The 24,093-nt window shown below is 38.2% G+C and overlaps 1 protein-coding gene across 9 annotated transcripts in view; it reads right to left on the bottom strand.

The window, feature by feature from the left end:
• The window catches only part of SLTM (SAFB like transcription modulator), a 53,095-nt gene extending 35,819 nt beyond the window's left edge, over nt 1–17,276 (bottom strand). For 4 of the 9 annotated variants that reach the window (XM_003784384.2, XM_012801932.1, XM_003784383.2 and 1 more), the window contains exons 1-5: nt 17,006–17,276; nt 15,954–16,041; nt 4,543–4,607; nt 1,446–1,643; nt 531–578 (exon numbers count right to left, since the gene is read on the bottom strand). In XM_003784384.2, the coding sequence (XP_003784432.1) occupies nt 531–578; nt 1,446–1,643; nt 4,543–4,607; nt 15,954–16,041; nt 17,006–17,167 (561 nt within the window). In that variant the 5' untranslated portion in view covers nt 17,168–17,276. Of the gene's footprint in view, nt 1–530; nt 579–1,445; nt 1,644–4,542; nt 4,608–15,953; nt 16,042–16,645; nt 16,708–17,005 lie in introns of those variants that run through there. The other 5 variants (XM_023509960.1, XM_023509958.1, XM_012801935.1 and 2 more) reach the window with 3 other exon arrangements.
• Between the last annotated feature and the right edge of the window lie 6,817 nt (nt 17,277–24,093).

Raw genomic sequence — 24,093 nt, forward strand, 5'->3', positions numbered from 1 at the left:
GGCGGGTCCGGGCTGGGGATTCGAACCCACCACCTTAGGTGTACGTGGCTGGCGCCTTAGCCGGTTGAGCTATAGGCGCTGAGCCGAGAAAGAGTCTTATTCTGCCACCCTGGGTAGAGTGCCATGGCATCATCGTAGCTCACAGCAACCTCAAATTCTTGGGCTCAAGTGATCCTCTTGCCTCACCCTCCTGAGTAGCCAGGATTACAGGCGTGTGCCACCACAGGCAGCTAGTTTTTCCTATTTTTAGGAGAGACAGGGTCTCACTCTTGCTCAGGCCGGTTTTGAACTCCTGAGTTCAAGCAATCCACCTGCCTTAGCTTGCCAGAGAGCTAGGATTATAGGCGTGAGCCACTGTGCCCACCCACCAATTTCAGCTCTCAATAGTTTCAATATTTTGTACACATCACATAAATAACTCAGTATTAAAGTTATTTTAAGAATTAATGAATTATGAAGTCAAAATAAGATTCCTTTTCCAAGCCCTTCCACCCACAATAACAAATTCACAGGACTGAATATAAACTTACTTGGGCTGTTAGAAAGGTATCATCTTCACCTTCTTGAGCTTCAATTTCCTAAGTAAAAGGGTATACAATAGTTTTGCTTTACAAAATATCTGGGTAACATGAGAATGTTTTTATGTTTACACCTGATTAATTTGCCTGTTCTGTAGAGTCTATGATATGTGGGTACTAAATTAATGCTTAATAATTCAGACTATTTTTATGACAATGTAAAAAATCAGTGATGTTGCAGAGAATTAGAGTTATCTTTCTTGAGCCCCTCATTTTTTAGGCTAGGTAGAAGGGAAGAGTTTTAAGCATGAATTATGTAATAGCACTGACTCCTTAACCCCGGGATTTTCCTTCAGAATAACTAATAGACTTCAAAGCAGGACAAATGATCTATTCCAAATGGAAGATATGAAAAATTATCTGCTTTAAAATGAAACTTTCGTTAAGTATTTTCCCCACCCTTGTTATAACTGAAGAAATACAACTTAAAGCAACCTTTTTTTACTTATTAAAGTAGTAAAAGGGAGGAAAAAACCTACCAAGTAATGTTGGCAAGGTCAGAGTACAATTGGTACTGTCATTCTTAGTGGGGTAGGAAAAAAAAAACCCTTAAAAGTCAAATTTCCAAAATTAGAGAAGTGGCTATTAGACACATAGAAAGCAGTCTAATAAACTATGGTGTAACACATGAATTATGAAATCATGATATTATGTGAAAATAGAATAGCAACTTATGGTACAACAACTCTGTAAAAATATGCATACGTGGAATAAGGAGAAATTTAAAAGGACACCTTAAGTGGTAGGATTCTGGGCGATTATAAGTAATTTTAAAAGTGTACTTTTTAAGAAAATTTTGACTTTTGAATTGAACCAGAAAAAAATATTATTTATCTGTGTCATGTTTTAAGAAAACTGGCTAAAGACCTGACTTTCGATGTCCTCTTTTTCTATATCTTCTATTGCTTCTGCCTCTAATAATTCATGAGCTCTCTTGTTCTCTTCTGCAGAAAGAAACTCCTTGGAATGCACATTTTCTTCTTCATTTTCACCAAATTCTTCAGAGTCCTTAAATTCGTCATTTCCATCTTGTTCCTGTGCCTCTTGATTCTCCAATTCACAGTCCTTTTAATGGTAAGAAAATTTGGTACAACTAGAAGCAAAGTAGTGTAGGCTATCCACCAAACGTTTCTTGTAATTTACATCTCTAAATGTGGCAAATTTTATCTTATTTGCTACTATTCCCAAAGCCAAAGTTCAATTATTTTACCTTACATATTGTCTTTAAAAAAATGAGATCATTAAGCCAGGAATTTGAGTTGTCTAGATTCTCCCACAGTGAAACCCAAGCTTACTAATTGCTACTAGTGACGCTCTTAGTCTCAGTTATATAATATTTATTTACCAAGCCATATTCTAAGTGACCGGAAGATACATCTTCCAAAAAAGACTTGATTTCTCCATATGCCATTGACCATTTTTACTTCAAAGACCCTGGAAGTCTCAGTATTAAGAAAAAGTTTATTCTGAAGTAACAAAAAGGAACTCCCAACTGCTACATCAATATCTGTTCTCGAAAATATGTAACTTAAAGGGACTTGCTTTGAAAGCTATCGCTGTGCCACAATGCCAGTTAGGCAAGGGAACACAGGTTGGGATCAGGTCTGTTTGCCCTTCAAAGTTTACAGATAAAAGGTTCCTCCATGGAAATAAAAACAGTAATGTACTTAATTTCCTCCTTGATTAACTGTAGAGAAAGGGCTGAAGACAAAAAACATTCCTTTCCCCATTCCTATTCTTATAGTAAATCTAACAGATTTAAGAAAGGTTTCTGTGTTAAAAGGTAAAAAGGGCAGAGGCATGACTATTAATTATTCATAGCTGACATGTAGTGAAGAAACAAAAATTTCTCCTAAGGGACGTAGCCACAGAGAAGGAATATGATTCCTTTGGAATGTGGGCTATTTGGGAAGCAGAACGTCCTTGGTTTGACCAACTTCCTCACTGTGTAAGTGGGGGATGCCAGTGGTTGAAGATGGAGTAGGTGATTCTATGATGGCAGAAGAACAAGTACAAAAAAGATTGAGAAGTCACCAAGGGAACTTTACTTATTCTGAATATCAATTCTAACCCACCTCTTCACGTATACACAAAGTAATTTCTATACTATTCATAAATTCAGGCAATAGGTGATATTTAGCTGCCAGCATAATAAAAATTCAAAAATTAACCAACTCTGGGCACCAAGGAAAATGTATTTACTTTATTTTTATTAAACTCATCAGATATGCTGATACTTCCAAAGTAAAATCAAAGAAACTGAAGATATATTTAAATAGGATATATATATATATATATATATTTTTTTTTTTTGAGACAGAGCCTCAAGCTGTCCCCCTGGGTAGAGTGCCATGGCATCACAGCTCACAGCAACCTCCAACTCCTGGGCTCAAGCGAGTCTCCTGCCTCAGCCTCTCAAGTATCTGGGACCACAGGTGCCCGCCACAACGCCTGGCTATTTTTTGGATGCAGCCATTATTGTTGTTTGGCGGGCCCGGGCTGGATTCAAACCCGCCACCTTAGGTGTATGTGGCTGGTGCCTTAGCCACTTGAGCCACAGGCACCGAGCCTAAGTAGGATATTTTAAAAAGCTCTTTTGCTCTTCTCGACATTATAACAAAGTTTATTTAATAATACAAAGGCATCCTTTGCACCACATAAGAAATATTATTATATTCTTCTGCAATCTATATTTCCTTATAATACTTCGAATGATTGTTTAACATTTTTATAAAGAGCTGAAGGACATTTGAAAATTAAAAGATTTTTTTACTAAGTCATAATGTTTTTTCAGCTTACAGATAATTTTTGCTTAATCATAAACTTAATAATGAAGACAACTGAAGAAAATAAGACCAAAGGAACAAACCTAATGGAAGATATACCACAAGGATAACGGAATTTCAAACTGAAGAACTTTTAAAGACTCAAACAAAATCTGATTATAGCCATGCAATCAACAATTTTAATGAGTCAATCCCTGGGCAAATATTTTCTAAAAGTATCTGCTTTCAGGGTTAACTCCTCAAACTTTTTTTTCTCTCCATGCCTAGCCCCAAAGTGCAAAGCGTGGACTCTGTGTGTGTGTGTTAGAGGGAGGGTTGGAGGAAGGATAGCAGAGATGGGTAAAGTGGATCAACATAAGATGATTTCATAGTGGAACACACAGACATTCAAACAATATGGACTAAATGAACACAGAAAACAGAGTATGTTGGGGTCTGGGTGGTAATGTATATGATTTAATAAGAACTATGCTCATTAAATAATTCCTGCAAATATCACAATACTTAAGACCTAACAATGACAGAGTAGCAGTCATTTTTCATTAAAATATAAACAACCCCCCCACCCAACTACAATAAAACATATCTTGTTCTATATTTACAGTATACAGAATTTCAACAGCACCAATTAAAATTACATACTTTATTTTTCTGATAGTTTTGAAGTACACTCCTTTTTAGCCAAAAGAGACCTGTCTTATTTTTCTTTTCTTTCTCTCTTTTTTTTGCTTATTTATCTTTCAAAGCCAAAACAAATTTATTAATCTGATCTTTATCAAGTATCAACAGAATAGCAATTTTCTCTGTTTTAAGGTCTATATTAAACTAAGTTCTATAAATTACATATAAAAGCTAAATGCAACAAGGAGACAAAAAATAAATTAGCAATATCCTTCATTATGATATCCTTTCCAGGAACTAACACATCAATGTCTCAATATGTTCCCCTGGCCACTACATCTTGCATTTCTGCTTAGGCACCTGGACAAACAGATTATTATTTTTAGCTTTCTGTCTCATTTAACTAAAGAAAAAGCTACTTAAAAAGTTAATAAGATTGAGAATATTACATAAGCATCTTTATTTAACCTACATACTTCAGTGTCTACTATTCAAGTAAAATGCACAAAATTCATCATGCAAAATAAACATCTCAACCTGAGTAATTAACACTTTACCTTGACAAAAGCATCATCTTCCACAGATGCATCTCCACTCAACTCATCTGCTTCTTGTTTTTTACCTGTGGAAGAAGGAAAATGGGCTAACAACCAATATTTAATATTACTTTAAGAGCAAAAAACATTCAGTGTTTACCCCACAGTATCACTCTCCACTCCCAAATCATCTGACAAAGCTAATGCCAACTGCTTATAAACCACCTGGTCACAGCTGTCCCAAACAAAAAAAGCTTTATTAGCAATGTCATGCTTCTCCATTGAAATACTCTGTGCACATGTGAACCTAGCATCTTAACTCACTTGACATGTATGTACATTTTTCTTCACACTGCTTTACACCTCTATCTTTAATTCTCTCCAAGTTGCAGTACCTTTCAATGGCATTCTACTAACTGTATATATAACCAGATACCTGATAGCTAAGTTCAAGACTCCTATCTTACACAAACTTCTAAGTGCTCCTCTTCAACAAGCTTTCTCTCAAGTAAAAATCCTCATACTTCATCTCAGATTATATATTGTCTTGTACTGATTCAAATACATCTCGCCTTCTCATGTAGAGAAGAAATTCCTTAAGTACAGTAACTACTTTTACATTCTTTATCTCCAAAAGCCTAAATATAAATAGTGCTGGTAACTTAACATAATGACTGATATAAGTGATCTAAGGAGTAGAAATTACTTCAGACTGAAAGCTGTTAATAGCTTCTAGATAGATTAGATGTTCTCTGCCCAACCCTCTTCTGGCTGGAACTTTAAAAATGTTTTCCACATTAAAAAAAAAAGTTTTCTACAGAAGCAATGTTAATAGTTCATTATGTTTTAAGGCTACTTAAAAGCAAATGCTGTAAAAAGCACAGCTCCTACTTAAAAATCCATAATGGACCAGAAATGCTTTATAGCTTCTGGAAATTTGCTATTAAAAATTTTTTTTGTTCATTTCTTTTGAAATGTGAATGGATGCTCTTTCATAAGGCCAACTTTCCCCTTTTTTGGGTAACAAGCACAAACAGCGCTACTACCTTGCTCCAAGCTTCAGTGACCCAGAGTTTAGCTGTTGGGATAAATGTAAACTAACTTAGGATAACTCCCTTTCCCTAGTCTCCTCACTGGCCCCATCTGTCATCTACTTCTAATTCTAAACTCTTTTCATGAATGAGTGACAAAAAGGGAAACCAAATGTAAGTCCTCCCAAGTATGTGAAAAACAAGATCAAGAACGAGGATTTTTCTTTTTCCTAAGTAGCACCAGAAAGCTTGTAAGAATCAAACAAGAAACGAAGCACAGAGCTTAGGATAGTGTTAATTTTCTATTTAGAATGTTGGTGTTTGTGTTTTTTTTTGAGACGGAGCCTCAAGCTATTCCCCTGGGTAGAGTGCCATGGCATCACAGCTCCCAGCAACCTCCAACTCCTAGGCTCAAGCAAGTCTCCTGCCTCTGCCTACAAAGTAGCTGGGACCACAGGCACCCGCCACAACGCCCGGCCATTTTTTGGTTGCAGCCATCATTGTTGTTTGGCGGGCCCGGGCTGGGGATTCGAACCCGCCACCTAAGGTGTATGTGGCTGGCGCCTTAGCTGCTTGAGCCACAGGCGCCGAGCCTGGTGTTTGTGATTTATGGAAAACAAATTTTTGGTTTACTATGCCCTTTGTAGATTAAAGCTTTATATTGTATCTAACTTTACCGTCATCATCCTCTTTACTACCAAATTTAATTTGTATATGAGAATTTCACACAACCAAAAACCTACCTGATTTTTGTCCTAAAGTCTAAAATTAGAAGTTACTAAAAGGGCAATCACTAAGAAAGCCTATTTATCAGGAAGTGTTTATTAATCTATTAAAGAAAAAAAGAGATGTTCCTTTCCTGAAAAACAGTACTGTAAAAAAAAAGAGCTCATTAAATTCTTTCAAAAAGAGAAAAGTTCCATAACATAATAAAAACCTTAAAAACACTATCTTTTGGGAGAAATAAACTTTTTAAAAATATCAAACCCATACACATGCACCACAGAATAACCTATAAAGCAGAGCTTTGGGAGGAACCCCTTTAGATCATTCAGAAATGCTATTCATTCCTTACAAACTACTTTACAATCCACAAAGTAATTAAAAAAAAGAAATTCAATGAATTTTTCCAGCACTCTATGGTATATGAAATAGGTAATCACAATTTTACAAAAAAGAAAATGAGCCTGAGAGGTTAAAGAGCTTGCCTAAACTTGAAAATGGTATTGTCCGAGCTGGTTGCCAAGACTTCACATTACCAGTCCTGAATTCTTCCCACTACATCTTACTATGACCTACTTAATTGACATTCTCATAAGGAGTGGCTAATTAACTGAATTTAAAGATACTATCTTCAAAATGGCAGCCCTCATCATAACAACAAACTACCTATCCCATGCACACTCTATGATGAATTTCACTTGCTTTACTTATAGGAAAATCAAATTACATTTCAGCAACAAAACAATGCCAGCAATCACTAACACTGACGTGTCTTCTCTCTAGGCACTAGAACTCTTTACATACATTAATGTACCTGTATTTACTTATTTTATCCTCATGACTACACTGAAACCATTATCTACATTTTACTTAAGAGGAAGCTGAGACTGAAAAATACATTAGATTACAAAGACAGTAAATGGTACTGCTTCAATTTAAACCCAGACCCATTTCCATTCCTGAAATCATTAGATTTTTGAGGAGCTACAATGTGTATTATCTTCTAATGAAAACAGAGACTCTAAAAACACACACATAAAATTTTTAAACATGAGACAGAGATTAAGTAACTTGACCCGTGACATATAGGCAACAAGAGGTGGGGTGTACAGAAGCCCAAATTTGCTATTCTATCCTGTTCCTAACAGTCATCATGATACAAAAACACTAGAGGCTGAATGTCACCATCCTGTAAACTTACAAACTATTAGGACAAGATTTGCAATAGTGATGAAATTAGAATAACCTGATAGGTACACAGTGTTTAAGAAAATATACACTAGCTTTAGCCTGTTTTCATAATCTGTTAACTTTGGGCTTATTTTACACATGTCGAATTAGAAGTTCTATTCTAATTTCTTCTTATTTATTTTAGAGCTGGGAGTCTATACTGCCCAGGCTGGGCTGGACTCCCGAGCCCAGCATTGAAGCTTCCCTAGGAGCTGGGGCTACAAGCATGGGTCACTATGCCTGGCTTGTAATTTCTTATTTTCTGAAGCAACTATTATCTCTCCCCCACAGAAAATAGAATGTATTTTTAAAAGTTATGATGTTTATCATTTAGTCCAGAAAGTAGTATGACACTATACTCAGCAAATACTTCACCATTATATATTTCCTTACTGATGATGGAATGAGTCCCAGGTTGGAGGCTAACAGTAAAGAAGGATTTCCACTTGGCCCTTCTGGGACAAAGGTAAGAGGCCAAAGGCAGTTAAACTAGTTTTATGCCCAACTCCATCCTGTCAGTAAGGACTATATACTCCTAACTTTGATGAGGTCACAAACTGTACCTATAGGTTCCTAACTCTTATGATGTCACAGATGAAGAATAATTAAATCATCCTTAAATTCCAAGAGCAACACTAGGCTCAGCACATTTTTGTATGATCAGCTAACTATTAAATATTTATATCTCTGCCAAATTAAGCCTATGCTATCAAAACTCCTGTAGCAAATTACTTAATCAACTAACAGTTTCACCTCTCTAGTTCTCCAGGGAATCTAGCATGGGCCACTAAAATGTGAACTGACCAAAAGAAAAGGAGCACAACCAGGACCAAGGAGGTACCTGAAATTTAATGTAGACCAGTGGTTCTCAACCTTCCTAATACCACGGCCCTTTAATATAGTTCCTGTGGGTCACCACCCACAGGTTGAGAACCGCTGATATAGACTGATGCATGACTTTAATGCTTTGAGAAATAAAACCAAAAAATAAATTGGACAGTAAACATAATCTGAGTAACAAAATAAAAAATAGAAGCAAAATTAACCTATCACATTCTAAACTATTATAGTAGTAAATATATGGATATTATGATAGTACATAAAATACACTAAAATGTGCTTTGCATTATTTTAGGGTCTGAAATAAAATAAAAATGTATGTATCAACAGAAGACAATGCTAAGAAAACCTCTTGATTTATGATGCAACATAAATCTGTATAAGTCCACAAATTCTTGTGAAACCCCTTGGACCCAGATATGTTTTAGAATTCAGAATTTTCAGATTTTAGAAGAGTAAGATGGTACACACACCATTTATTAAGTTTACCCTCCTAGCAACTTCTGAACAGTATCTCACAATCATAGAAATATTTGTGTAATGAAATGTATGCATATTCACATCAAATTGTATAGCTTCACTTTTGTCACCAAACTTCAGAATTATGAATACAGGATTTGGGATGATAAATTGTCTTACACCTTCAAAGACAAATTGGTCCTTATAAGGGCTTCCAATTTCTACCCACCACCCCAAGATCAGAAATACCTCCAAAACAAAGAGACAAAAAAAAAAAAATCCAAAAAGAAAAAAAACACAAAACAGTAAGTAGATCTTAAAAGTAATTTTGCTGAAATACTTTTTGGCTGAGCTGCTTTCCACCTCAAACATTTACAGAAGCTACTATGGAATATAAAAAAATGCTTAGTCATAAAGTTTCTGTTAGAAAAGAAGGGAAGACTGAGTAGATAAGCCAAATTGAGCATTAGTGTTTCCAGCAACAACCTCTCCCAATTGCACATAATGTCTTAAAATAATCATAAGTATCCCTTGTAATTAATTGTTTGCATGTGTTTTAGCTTCTTTTATATTAAACTGATATTTTACTAATGAAATCGTTTTTTTCTAAAAGGCCTTTTACATTGTCTTAAACATAGCAGTCATATAATAGGTCCATTATTTTAAAAAATTATGAAGAATTCACATTCATTATAACAATTCTGGAAAATAACATACATTTAAAAAAATCATTTAAAGAAAACCAAAATAAATATTTCTGACCTGCTTATGCACATAATTTTAAAAAATAGCAAAAACTTAACTGGGCTCTGAATGGGTTACTTTTGTATTCTATCAATAAAATGAAAATGGTCCTGGGCGGTGCCTATGGCTCAGTGGGTAGAGTGCCGGCCCCATATGACAAGGGTGGCAGATTCAAATCCAGCCCCGGCCAAACTGCAACAAAAAAACAGCTGGGCACTGTGACGGGCACCATTAATTCCATCTACCCGGGAGGCTGAGGCAAGAGAACTGCCTAAGCCCAGGAAATGGAGGTTGCTGTGAGCTGTGTGACCCCACGGCACTCTACCTAGGGCCAAAGAAGAGTAAGACTCTGTCTATACAAAAAAAAAAGAAAAAAGAAACCAGTCCTACTTAATCTCAGCAGTGCTTTGAGAATCAAATAAAGCAAGGTGAAGGTTGTTCCGAAAACTATAAATATATAAAACAATCTGGAAACTGACCAGTGGATAGACATGAATGAAAATTACGCTAAGTTTCAAGCTTTGGTCTAGGTCAGTCAATAGTTCTTAACTCCAGGTGCAAATCAGAATAACCTGGGGATTGTCTAGAAAATGTACACAGATCCCAGAGGCCCGAAGAGAGCAAGCAGAACCTATTCTCTGGGGGGTGAAAACTTGCTGTGCTCAGCATATTTTTTAAAACTCAAATGACTGAAGCAGAGGGTAGACTTTCATGCAGGTGTAGAACCACCAAGATGACTATGTGTATCTAAAGAAACCAGACAGGAATATAGAAGGAAGGTTATCATTTTCAGATTCTCCAGACTAGAAAAAATTTTAATTCAATGTACCTTTAACAAAATACCATGTATGCTGTGAATCTATTTTAGCTGTTTGGAGGATGGGGGGTTAACCTCAAACATAAACCTCCTCTGCATGCTTACACACATACCGACACACCTTAGACCAACAAAATGTTATCTACGATAAATTCATTCTGGGTGGGGAGATTACGGGCAACGTTCATTTTGTACTTTTCTGAAATGCCTAATTTTTAAAAACGAAAACATTTGGCTCAGCAACTGTAAATCAAGCAGCTAAAGCACCAGCCACCGACACCACAGCTGGTGGGTTCAAATCCCGCCTGGGCCTGCCAAACAGCAATAACAACTACAACCAAAAAATGGCTAGGTGTTGTGGCGGATGCCTGTAGTCCCAGCTACCTGGGAAGCTGAGGAAAGAGAATCACTTAGCCCAGGAGTTGGAGCTTGCTGTGAGCTGTGATGCCAGAGCACTCTACCCAGGTTGACAGCTTAAGGCTCGGTCTCAAAAAAAAAAAAGAAAACATTTTACTTTTATAATCTGCCAAACAATATTGTAAAGCCATGATTGCAAACCACTATTCCGGTGTACTAGTTAGTAACTGAACAGATAATTCCTGGAATTACACAACACTGAGGCTCTTTTTCTGCAATATGTCAATAGGGAATAGTTGATCCAGTAAGTCAATAAATTCCCCCCTTAAGCAATAAGGCACCATTGTTCAACCTCTTCATCAGAATCTTTTGCAATGCCATCAATAATGAGCCTCCAACTCCCACAAAATTAGCACTTTGTTTTACATGGATTCATGAAAAAGGAGAAAAAAAAACCCAAGTCCTCTAATTCGGAATATCTAGAAAATGACTGACTTGGGAGAAGCACATTGTCTTAAAATAATAAGAATGTTTCACCTATCTCCCCCCCAATATCCTTGCCACACATCATGTTAGTTATGATTAAACAGTTCAAAAATTACAAAAGTACTTCTGCAATAAACATATTTCACCATATACAACTGTCTAAGGCAAATGCACATTTGTTTTTTTTTTTTTGAGACAGAACCTCAAGCTGTCCCCCTGGGTAGAGTGCCATGGCATCACAGCTCACAGCAACCTCCAACTCCTGGGCTCAAGCGAGTCTCCTGCCTCAGCCTCCCAAGTTGCTGGGACCACAGGCGCCCACCACAACGCCCGGCCATTTTTTGGCTGCAGCCATCATTGTTGTTTGGCGGGCCTGGGTTAGATTCGAACCCACCACCTTAGGTGTATGTGGCTGGCACCCTAGCCACTTGAGCCACAGGCACCGAGCCGGCAAATGCACATTTTAATGGCTCAGATAAGAGAGGTGATTCTATGAAATGTAAATGACATATAACTTGAAGGTAAACAATAATTCCAACAAAGGTTAGGAGGCTTTTCAACACAGCAATGACTTGGTAAGGAATAAAAGGATGATGCAACAATTCATGTGTTCTTAAAGTATACTTTACACATCAACATGTAAAGAGAAGCCACTAGTGCTCTTGAGGCACCTTAAAAAGACTTAATCCCTGATGCTTCTTATAAAGAGATGAAATTAACATATGCACCCAAAGAGATATTTTTTGAAAGCAGTTGTTAAGAAAAGACAACAAATGGCCCACAGTATTCATTCAACAGATATTTTTGAGCACTTGGAAGACCATATCACTTCTCAGCCTTTTGGCTAAGATCAAGTCCAGGGGGGTACCCAAGATATATCTACCATTCTATGCTCTAAGTCCTCCTCAATGCTATAGTTAGTTTCCCTAACATCTGAAAAAACTACAGTTGATAAAAAGTAAATGGACGAGAATTATAGTACATTATCAAATTGTGTTATAAGAAGTGTGCTTTATGTGGTTGCTTACTATATGGTCCCACTGATTGATACAAATTTTAAAAAGCTTTAGAGAGTAAACATGAAATTATAGTTTACTTTCCAAAAAAAATAAAAGACATCAGATGTTTGATCAAATCTAACACTCCAAATTATACCTGTTTATATAGAAATCAGATTTTACACAGCACTTTAAATCTTTTTAAAACCAGCATACATCACAAATTAGTTCCAACATAATACCATATTATACATAATTCTGACTACTGAACTGATTGACCACTTAATTTTTGCTGAAGTTTACAGGTGACTTTAAAAGTTGAAAATCTAAAAGAAAATTATATGCCATTGTCAGGAGAACCAAAAGACCTTTATAATCTCTAAAACAAGCTAATGAGGAGTTAGCACTACCTGTTCAACTACTTTCTTAACACACACCCAATTAATATGATAGTAAATCTAAATGGGCGAAGCTTTCTTCTATGTTACTTAAAAGATCATAGCAAAGAGAGTACAAATAAGACAGGAGAACCAATCTAAGATACCAACTGTTCCACCATGTTAAGCACATGTAAACAGATTTTATATACGTGTTGATTATAAATATCAGAACCCATTATAACATTAACATTTATTAACAAGTCTATGCTCACAATAATTTCATTTTTAAAAATTTCTAAAATAAATTTAAGACTCCTCAGTCTAAACATAAACATCATTAAATGATGTCTAAACATCATTTTAACGTAGAAAAATTTTATTTATTTATTTTTTGGCTTTTACCAATTTTTTTGAGTTTTTTTTAAATTTTTCCAAATTAATATGAGGGTACAATATTACATTGTTCTCACTTCCAGGGTAAAGTTCCATTTGCAGACGAGCCCCTCTCCTGGGGGCATGTTATACACCCTCACAATGTGCACATTAGGTGAGATCCAGCCTCATGCCCTCCCTCCTTCTGCCAAACGTCCTCCCCCCCTCCTGCTTCCCTCTACCCCAGAACTGGATTATATTAGTGTTTTATTGTTCTTATGAGCATAACATAGAAAAATTTTAAAAGAAATAATTACATTTACTTTATAAAAAAAGTTTCAATTATTTTTCCACACCCATGAAGCTTCTCTCGTTTTATTAACATTATTTAATTTTTACTCATTACCTTAACATTATTATAATAATTATTTCTTTTCCGGATAATCTACCACATCCTAAACTATTATAGTAACATATGGCTGTTTTTAAATTATATAAAATACACTAAAGTGTGCTTTGAATGACTTTAGGGTCTAATGTAAAATGACAAGACAACGCTAGAAACATCACCTTATTTATTCAACATAAATTTGTATAGGTCCACAAATTCTTACTGAAATCCTTGGGGCCAGATATGTTGTGGCTTGCTGATGTCTACATAACAGTCTTCACTCGTTTCCTTTTCTAATAAATTGTGCTGAAGAACCATATTGACTGAGTGCTTATGAGCTTTCCTGTTCCTTCTTCAGACATCTATGCTAAATAGAAAGCATTTTCTTCTTACCCCTAGCTATATAAGATTGCTAAATTTCAGAACTAGAAGAGCCATACAGGTGAACTAATAAAATTTCCAATTTTACAAGAGGAAAACAGACTGAGGAAAAGTGTCATGACCAACATAAAATTATTTTCAAGGTAGATACCAATAGTAAAATAAGCCTAGCAAAAAGAACTTAATGTAAGTAATTTAGCAATTAGCTGAAAAACTGACATCACATTAAAGCAGTATTTAATTCCTTATATCCTTGGTTTTAAAAATCTGTTAATTGATATTCTAACAAGTTTCCCTATTCAAATTTGATTTCTAAAAACTACTCTTTAAAGGTCTTAATTTAAAATAATCTTACTGATAAGCATCTTAATTATAAATTAATCCAAACTAGGTTCAGAGTAGGAGATGTGCATTATGTTTTTTGTAATTTATAAGATTTTAGTAACAATGATAGACGGAATTCAAGGAGACAGGAGCTATTTGCCATGCATCTTCTGGAGTGAGACTTAAAGTACTCAGTAGCCTGCTATGACAAATTATTTAAATGGTATAATTTCTAAGTGAAGACATTAAAACACTCCTAACATCAGAGTTATGGAAAGTTCAAATATAAAAGAAAAAATTAACATATTGATAAAAATAAATGTTTATTTTAAATGCACTGAAAAACTTGGAATTTTATATTGCTGAAATCATTTGTAAGGGTAAGATAAATGAAGTTCTTATCAAAACTGAAAACAAAAGGGACATACAGAGAAATTAAAATAGATGAAAACTCAATAAATCAAATAAAGTTTGATTTAAATGCTAAAATCACTGACAGTTTAAATAACTAGGACTATGACCAATACCCAGTATTTGTCAAACTATCACAACGTGCTAAGTAAATGATATGAATCAAAACCACTATAACAAACTTATTCCTGATATATTTACTTCTGAAATTTTTGTTTCTCTCCGTTTAGAAATAACATCTGGTTTGCCAGTAGCAAAGTTGCTCAGCCAAGCTTCTCTAAAAGCAGGAAATGTATGGCGAAGTGATATAAATGTATCTCGCAAAGTGATACACATAAGAGTCAGAGTTACACTAAAAGTGAGAGACCTTCAAGATAACTATTACTCTTTTAAACTCCGTCTCCACCTCTCCCAGGGAATGCATCTTAGCCCTTTTCAATTTCTTCTAGCAACTATGAAGACTAAAATAGTGAGTCAGTCTGGTTCTGAGACTCAGAGTGTTTACACTCAAAATTAAATATTCCTTTCTTTTCAAAATTAATCCATTTGATTGCTTTATTATAGGTGAAACCCTCTGATGGCTGGGATAGCAAATGATCACTTAAACTAGTAACAAAAATTAGATTACAAAAAAAATGCTGCAGCTGCCCATGATATACCCTGTACAAAAATTTAAGTAGGTACCAGAATTCAGATAAATCATGTTCCCCCCTCTACCATTGTTCTTATAGGAGGAAGAAATTTGCAATTATTCAAATAAAGATTTTACTAACCAGCTTTTAAAAATACCTAAGTCTCATTTACATTGTCAAAATATTCATTTAAACCCACTTTTAGCTATTTACTAAATCACCATATTCTGGAAAACACATTCTGGCTTAGTTTAAAAGTTACTAAAAGATTTTTAAAATAAAAATCTTTAGCATCCCTTTAATTTAATTTTTTTAAATGATGGATTCCCCTCCCCACCTTGTTAGTATGATTGGTGAGGGTTTTTGTATTTCACTGAAAATTAGAATGTATAATGGCATAAATGCAAATTAAGTTCACCAAGTCAAACAGAGTACTAAATATGAAGGTTATAGAATTTTAATATACTAAAGAAAATAGCAAGGAGCCAAGGTGAAAGATTTGGTAAGAATTCCTTCAATACTCTGCCAATTGTGGGGCAAGGTAGATATGTATTAAACTGTATTTTATTCTTCAGGTCTTCACACTATGAAGGATCATTATACAACTTGACTTTTAAAATTTTTCGGATGCATTAAAGAACTGTTCTCACTTTCTGGTTAGCTTCAGCCGAATCTTAAGGGCTACAAGTCACCCAGAACCTGGCAACAGTAACTTTTCTTCCTTGACCCAAGAAGGCAGAGTGCCAGAGGGAAACAGCAAAGAGTAGCACTATATAAACAGGGCAAGTGGCATAAGAGCAGAGGCAAGTTATATAACCAAAATATATTTTAAAATACGTTCATAACTCGTAACAACCTTTGCCTTTGGTTGGTTTCTTGTTTGGAGTATCAGTTGAAACAGTTAATTCAATATTATCTGGATCGCCTCCTTCCTCTTCAATAGCCTACATTAGAAAGAGAAGTTAATATGCTACACAATCTATCTAGACTTATTTTATAAAAACGAAATGAAAAAAAAAAATTAGCAAACCTCAAGCCTCAAGACATTAGAATTGCCAGTCATTTCATAAACCGACTTCAAAAAACAGCAATTAAACTACACGAAAAGAGTGAGAGAAACTTTCAGGGGGGGAAATCATAAGGTTTCGAAATCATACAGAATTTTACATTCTACCGAGTCGAGATAATTAAATATCAGAGATTTATCGTACTGAACAAAATTATATATAAATGCTCTCTTGCAGAAAAGTTGCTAGCTACCAGAGTTTTCCTAATTTCTCTAATACAAACTTACTGCTACTCTACTGCAATTCCAACACTCCGAATAAACCTGAAAGCTAGTCAGGGATGAAAAAGCAGATTATTCCGCTGATGCAAAAACTAAAAAGCCCAGTGGAAAACAAAACCTCTCGCTCACCCCACCCATCAACTCCCCCTATCAATTCCCCACAAGATGGGGAGGAAACGGTTGGGCACAATTAAACGGTAACTTCACAGAAGTCACCAAACTAACCATTCCCACCCAGGACAAGAAATGCACGCGCTCACCATGGCTAAAGGCTGCGGACCGAGCGCCTCGCACGTCTCCACGATCGCCCTTGGGAGGCCGCGCCCGCCGTCCGCAACACTCGCAGCCTGGCGGGGACGTCCCGGGGAAGGCGGGGGCGCGCCGGGCTGCGGCGGCCGGTCCCGGGCGGCTCGCGGGCTCCTCACAGGCCGTGCCCGGCGCGCGGGGGCGGGGGCGCCGCGGGAGTGTCCTCGCCCTCCACGCGCCGGCGAAGGGCGCCGCCCGGGGCCTCCTACCACGCCGGTCCGCGGGCACCGGCTGCGGGCGGCCGGGGGCTGAGGCGGAAGAAGGGCGCAGAGGCGCGGCCTAAGCTCCCCGTCCTGGACCTCGCCGGGCCTCACCTGCTTGAGTCGAGAGACGAGCACAGTCTTGACTCCGGTGATATCTAAGTTCCGCCGCTTCAGCTCGGACTTGAGATCGATGACCCGCAGATCGGTAATCTTTTTACCTTCCGCCTGACCTGAGGCGGCTGAGGCTGCCACAGCACCGGTAGCGGCAGCCATCTTAGAAGAGCAGAGCGCTGCCGAGGCAGCGAGTGGGCGCAGGGCGGCGGCAACAGCGCCAACTTCCACCCAGGCCTCGGCGGCCGGCGGCGCGGCGCTGCGCGACGCTGCGCACAATGAGCCGCTGGCCCCGCCCCCGGCCCGCCACCCTAGCGCAACCTGCTGCCGCAGCCAGCACCCGGATGACGGGTGCGCGTGCGCACTGGCGCGGGGGACGGCGGCTACGTGTTCTCCGGATCCGGCTACGGCCACCTGGGCGGTGCGATTCCTTGCGTGGACTGGGAGGTCAGGCGCGTTCAACCGCACCAACGTCCGCTGCGCCACCGTTCCCTCGCCGCTTCATTGGCCATTTTCTTGCGGCGTCTCGAGTCTTGAGCTACAACGGTGAGCCAGGCGCTTCACAACTTAGGTGGTTCGCGCGTTACACAAACCAAGGGGGCGCGTGCGTGCGCTGAACCTCTCACTGGAAATACTTTCATCAGTTCAGCTAAATAATCAAAAAATGTGGCCAGTGCGCGCTAATTAGGTTCCCTGAGTTCCATTCAAAAGGCCTCAAAGAGATCCTAGGGCTGTCAGTCCAAAATATGTAAAGCACTGGCCTTTGTGACAAGTCCCACTGGCTGCCTTTGGCCCATGGAAGCTTAGTTTATTCTAGGGCTGCCCCTCAATAAAACTTCCCCTTCTTTCTGACATCCGTTTGCCATCCTCTCCGGTGAACCTAATGGTTCAACATGAAATTGTTCGAATGAGGAAACTGGTTTCCATTCTCATATGCCGTGTTCCCTGTTTTGGGATCCCAAGAACAGTGACCACCTTTTCATAGATACTTTATATAAGCGAGTACCTATTTGTAGTTTTAGCATTATTAATCATCAAAGTATAAGTATTTATGGAACTTTTCTGTAAATTACATAAAGTGATTATGATGCATAATTAACCATACTGGCTTTTTCTGATTTTTAAAACTTTAAGTCGTGAGGTCTGACTCACTTTAGGTTACTTTTTCTGTTTGACTAGATCAGAAGGAGGAGGACTGGACGTTACAAAATAATACCTGACATCTGGATAGTTCTCTACAGTTTATGAGGCACTTTGACGTACAATACTCACTTAATCCTTCCCAGATTTATGAAGTAAATCTCTGTTAGGCTTAGAGAGATTAAATGACTTGTTCGTGTTCACAGAGCTGGTCTGTGGCAGACCCGTGCTTAAATCCTGGCCTCCTGATTCCAAATCCAACTCTGATTTTACTATAAAGTTGGTGTCACAGTCATAGGATTTTAGAATTCAAAGGCTCCTTGGAAATCTTCTGGCCCAATCCTCTTTTGTTTTTATAGATGGAGATTTTAAGAGATTTACCCAGGAGCCCACAACTAATTGTTGGCTACATTTATACTAAATCTCAGATCTTCCAGGACATGGTGGCATGCACCTATAATCTCAACTATTCAAGAGTCTGAGGTGAGAGAATCACCTGACCTAGAGTTAAAAGTCCAGCCTGAGTAACATAGCCAGACCCCATCTCTTAAAAAAAATTAAAAGAGAAAAATTGGGCCGCGCCTATGGGTCAGTGGGTAGGGCGCTGACCCCACATCCTGACGGTGGCTGGCTGGAACCCGGCCCTGGCCAGCTAAAACAGCAGTGGTAACTGCAACAAAAAATAGCCAGGTGTTGTGGCAGGGGCCTGTAGTCCCAGCTACTCAGGAGGCTAAGGCAAGAGAATTGCTCAAGCCCAAGACTTGGAGGTTGCTGTGAGCTGTGACGCCACAGCACTCCACTGAAGGCAACAGAGTGAGACTCTGTCTCTAAAAAAAATAAAGAGAGAAAAAATTGTAAACTTCAGGTCTCAGTCCAGTGTCTTTCCCACTCAGCCACCTCCTGTGGGCACTTCTTAAAAAGAGTTATACTAACCAAAAGCTATTGGTATACTTAGTGGGAATAAATTCTTATTTGGTTGTCTTCTTTAAAAATCCAATAATGGGGCTCAGCACCTGTGGCTCAGATGGCTAGGGCTCCAGCCACATACACCTAAGGTGGCGGGTTCGAATCCAGCCCGGGCCTGCCAAACAACAATGATGGCTGCAACCAAAAAAAAATAGCCGGGCATTGTGGCAGGTGCCTGTGGTCCCAGCTACTTGGGAGACTGAGGCAAGAGACTTGCGTGGAGCAAGCCCAGGGTTGGAGGTTGCTGTGAGCTGTGATGCCACGGCACTCTATCCAGGTGGACGGCTTGAGGCTCTGTCTCAAAAAAAAAAAGACTTGCGCTGCTGAGCTGTTGTAACTACACTTATCTTTAACCTATAGATATTTCTTCCTAATGGGAACTGTTCAAAAAATAATGGTAACCTATATTTTTTTAATAAAGCTTCTTGACAATTATTGAGTACCCCTGCACTCATGATATTGTTTTGTTTCTATAAAAGCTCATTCAACAAATACTATTTAGTATCTTAAAGGCATGCTGGACTCTCAGAAAATAATGATTACTCATCTATCTGGTTGATTATTTTGGGGGTTCCTAACATAGTTTATACTCAGGAAATACTGATTGCTTGAAGGAAAACAGAAACCAGACTGCCCTTCTGAAGCTTACACTCTTGATGGCAAACTGACATTAATGAATCATAAGAACACATGTAAGACTGTAGTTGTAGTTAGTTCAATAAAGGAAAGGAATACAGTGATCCCTATAGTAAGAAACCTTAGCCCTTGAGGATGGGTAGAATCATCCTTATAAATTATGGAAGCGAAACCTGAGGTAAAAAAATACCAACAACTGGCCGGACATGGTGGCTCATACCTATAATCCTAGCACTCTGGGAGGCTGAGGCGAGGGGATTGCTTGAGTTCACAGATTCGAGACCAGCGTAAGCAAAAATCAAGACCCTGTCTCTACTAAAAAAATAGAAAAACTGAGACAAGAGGATCACTTGAGCCCAAGATTGGAGGTTGCTGTGAGCTATGGATGCCACAGCACTGCTTGAGACTGTCTCAAAAAAAAAAAATTCTCAACAACTGGGTCAGGTGTAGTAGTTCATGTCTGTAATCCCAGCACTTTAGGAGACCAAGGCAGTAGAATCACTAGAGGCCAGGAGTTCAAGACCAGCCTCAGCAACAGAAGGAGACCCTGTCTCTCCAAAAAAAAATTTTTTTAATTGGTGCCTTACACCTGTAATCTTAGCACTTTGAGAAGCTGAGATGGGAGGATTGCTTGAGGCCAGGAGTTCCAGACCAGCATGATCAAGAATAAGAACCCTGTCTCTACCAAAAAAAAAAAAAAAAGAAAAGAAAAATTACCTAGGCATGGTGGTGCATGCCTATAGTCTCAGCTATCAGCTACTCAGGAGACTGAGGCAGGAGGATTTGTTGAGCCCAGGAGTTTGAGGTTGTAGTGAGCTATGACAATGCCACTCCACTCAAGCTGGGTTGATGGAGTAAGGTTTGTCTGAAAAAAAAAAAAAGATAAATAACCATCCATGATGGAGTGAACCTGTAGTCCCAGCTACTTGGGAGGTTGAAGCAGCAGGATCACATGAGCTCAGAAGTTTGAGGCTGCAGAGAGCTATGATGGTGCCATTGCGCTCCAGACTGGGCAACAGAGCAAGACCCTATGTATACAAGGGTGCCCATAAAGTTCATGTGCAATTTAAAATACTAAACTAATTTAAATTGCACATGAACTTTATGAGCACCATGTATGTACATCTGTATAAAGTCAGTAATTAATCCAAGAGTATAATAAATGTATGTAAAATATCCAGAGTGATTCCAAAACTATTGTATTTTTAAATTATTTTTAAATTTTTAATTTTGTTTAGGAATGTTTTAGGGAGCTCGGCCCCTGTAACTCAGTAGCTAGGGTACCAGCCACATACACCAGAACTGGTGGGTTCGAATCCAGGCCAAGCCTGCCAAACAACAATGATAACTACAACCAAAAAATAGCTGGGTGTTGTGGTGGGTGCCTGTGATCCCAGCTACTTGGGAGGCTGAGGCAAGAGAATTGCTTAAGCCCAAGAGTTTGAGATTGCTGTGAGCTGTGACCCCATGGTACTCTACTGAGGGCAAGATAGTGAGACTCTGTCTCAAAGAAAAAAAAAAAAAGAATGTTACAGGGGTACAACTGTTTGGCTACATAAATTGCTTTTGTACTGTTTGAGTCACCATTATATAAGTGTGTCCATTACTGATAGTGTACATTGTACCCATTGGCATGAATTTACCCATCCCCTCCTGCCCCCAATCTACTTGATTTTTGATGAGTGTTATTTCCATATTATGCACATAGGTGTTGATCAATTGGTTCCAATTTAATAGTACATTGATGTTTACTTTTCCATTGTTGTGATACTTCACTTAGAAAACTGATCTCAAGTACCGTCCAGGTTAATACAAGAGGTTAACATAAGAGGTGAACCAGAGCTCACAGTTTTTTTATGGCTAAGTAGTACTCCATTATATATATATATATATATATATATATATACACACACATATATATATATGGCACATTTAATTAATCCACTCATGCACTGATAGGCACTTGGGTTGTTCCATATCTTTGCAGTTGTGAATTATGTTGCTACAAATATTTGAGTATAGGTGTCTTGTTTATAAAATGTCTTCTTTTCCTTTGGATAAATACCCAGTAGTGGAATTGCTGGATGGAACAGTAGATCTATTTTTAGTTCTTTGAGCTATCTCCATATTACTTTCCATGGAGGTTCCTGATTAAATTAAATAGCCTCTGGACAGTCATTAGAGCAAATAAATAATCTATAGAATGGGAGAAAATATTTACATGCTGTATACCCGATAAAGAGCTGATAACAGCTGGGCCTGGTAGCTTATGCCTATGATCCTAGGACTTTGGGAGGCTGAGGTGGGTGGATTGCGTTGCGCTTAGGAGTTCAAGAGCAGCCTGAGAGACCTCATCTCTACTTAGAAAAACTAGCCAGGCATTGTAGTGGGTGCTTGTAGTCAGAACTACGTGGGAGGCTGAGGCAAGAGTATCTCTTGAGCCCAAGAGGTTACTATGGGCTATGACACCATAGCATTCTACCCAGGGCTACAGAGTAAAAGACTGTCTCTAAATAAATAAATAAATAAAAAGACTAATAACCAGAATCTACAATGAACTCTAGCAAATCAACAAGAAAAAAACCAAATAACTCCACTTAAAAGTGGGCAAAAAACATAAACAGAAACTTTTCAAAAGAAGACTGACAGTGAATAAACACATGAAAAACTGCTCAACATCTTGACAGTTCCTGTGGCTCAAAGGAGTAAGGCCCCAGCCCCATATGCTGGAGGTGGCAGGTTCAAACCCAGCCCTGGCCACAAAACAAACAAAAAAACTGCTCAACATCTCTAAATCATTAGGGAAATACAAATCAAAACCACAGTGGGGCATCACCTAACTCCAGCAAGAATAGCTTTTATCAAAAAATCCTAAAACAACAACTGCTAGGGTGAATGCGGAGAGATAGGAACACTCATACTCTATTGGTTGGACTGTATTTTTATTTTTATTTTTATTTTTTTTTTTTTTTGAGACAGAGCCTCAAGCTGTCCCCCTGGACAGAGTGCCGTGGCATTACAGCTCACAGCAACCTCCAACTCCTGGGCTCAAGCGAGTCTCCTGCCTCCGCCTCCCAAGTAGCTGGGACCACAGGCGCCCACCACAACGCCCGGCTATTTTTTGGTTGCAGCCATCATTGTTGTTTGGCGGGTCCGGGCTGGGGATTCGAACCCGCCACCTTAGGTGTACGTGGCTGGCGCCTTAGCCGGTTGAGCTATAGGCGCTGAGCCTGGACTGTATTTTTAAATGATAACCTCTTGTTTTCCATCAAAGTTTATTTGCATCCCCAAAGAGCAGTCTCTTCCTTTCTTCTAGAGCTAAGCCTCGTATTATACTGTTCATTCAAATTTTTTTGAAAGAACTTGAACTATTTACCACCTTCCTGTCCAACATCATTCCACCATTCGTTGTTCTTTACCCCTGCCTTCAAATTGGCTTTCAAACCTTTATCTGAAACATCTTTATTTGATTCAGCTATTTCTTGTTGTCAACAATTGAGGTTATTATGCCCTTCTCCTCATGAAAAGTGCATAGCTGCTGATGACAGAGGAGGTAAATCAAATAGATAGCCCTTTATGATAGCAAAAATACTTGACGAAGTATTTCTTCAAATCTTTTAAAACATCACAACCATCCAAGAACTAACAAGGCAGTGACACATTTCTAGGAGAAAATTTAAGAGAAGACTGAAATCTAAAGAGATTTGGAATAAGAGGAGGTTATTTGCTACTGCTGAGAGGCAGCTGAGATATTGAGTACCACTTTCAAGTGATTTAGGGGGCAGAAAGGATACAAGTTGAACTCCAGGGTCTCCCAAAGGTAAGGTGACCAGATTTTAACATTGGTAAAGCGGGACACCATTGACCAGGGTGGGTGTGAGGGGGTTCTTAATTAAAAATTTGGTCTATATGGAGCAAAAAAAATTTTATAGAACCCCAAAATAGTATTGTAATATATTTTTTAAAATTTCAACATAAGTACAATTTACAAATATAATACATTTAAAAAATTATGTATAGTATTATTTTATTCTTTGGCATATTTCTCATTTGAGTGAATTTTTTTAGTAGATTGCTGTCCTTTAAAAGGTCATGAAATTTTTCACAAGAATTTGTTAAATTATATTTCACACATAAAATGGCTTTCAAAGTCTCAACACTTAATTGTGATTTTTCTGATGTCCACACTTTATTTACCGTAGGAAAAAAGTGTTCAGTCCCAGCATTAGTTCCTGGTAAGGACAGTGCGTATCCCACAATTTTTAGTGCATTATTGTATGGATCATGGTTTGTTTCAAAATGATGAAATATTTCTAACCATTTGTTCTCTATTGTGATTTTTGCTG

The sequence above is a fragment of the Otolemur garnettii genome, unplaced genomic scaffold (assembly GCF_000181295.1).
Source record: "Otolemur garnettii isolate 467f Iridium unplaced genomic scaffold, OtoGar3 scaffold00011, whole genome shotgun sequence".
NCBI lineage: Eukaryota > Metazoa > Chordata > Mammalia > Primates > Galagidae > Otolemur > Otolemur garnettii.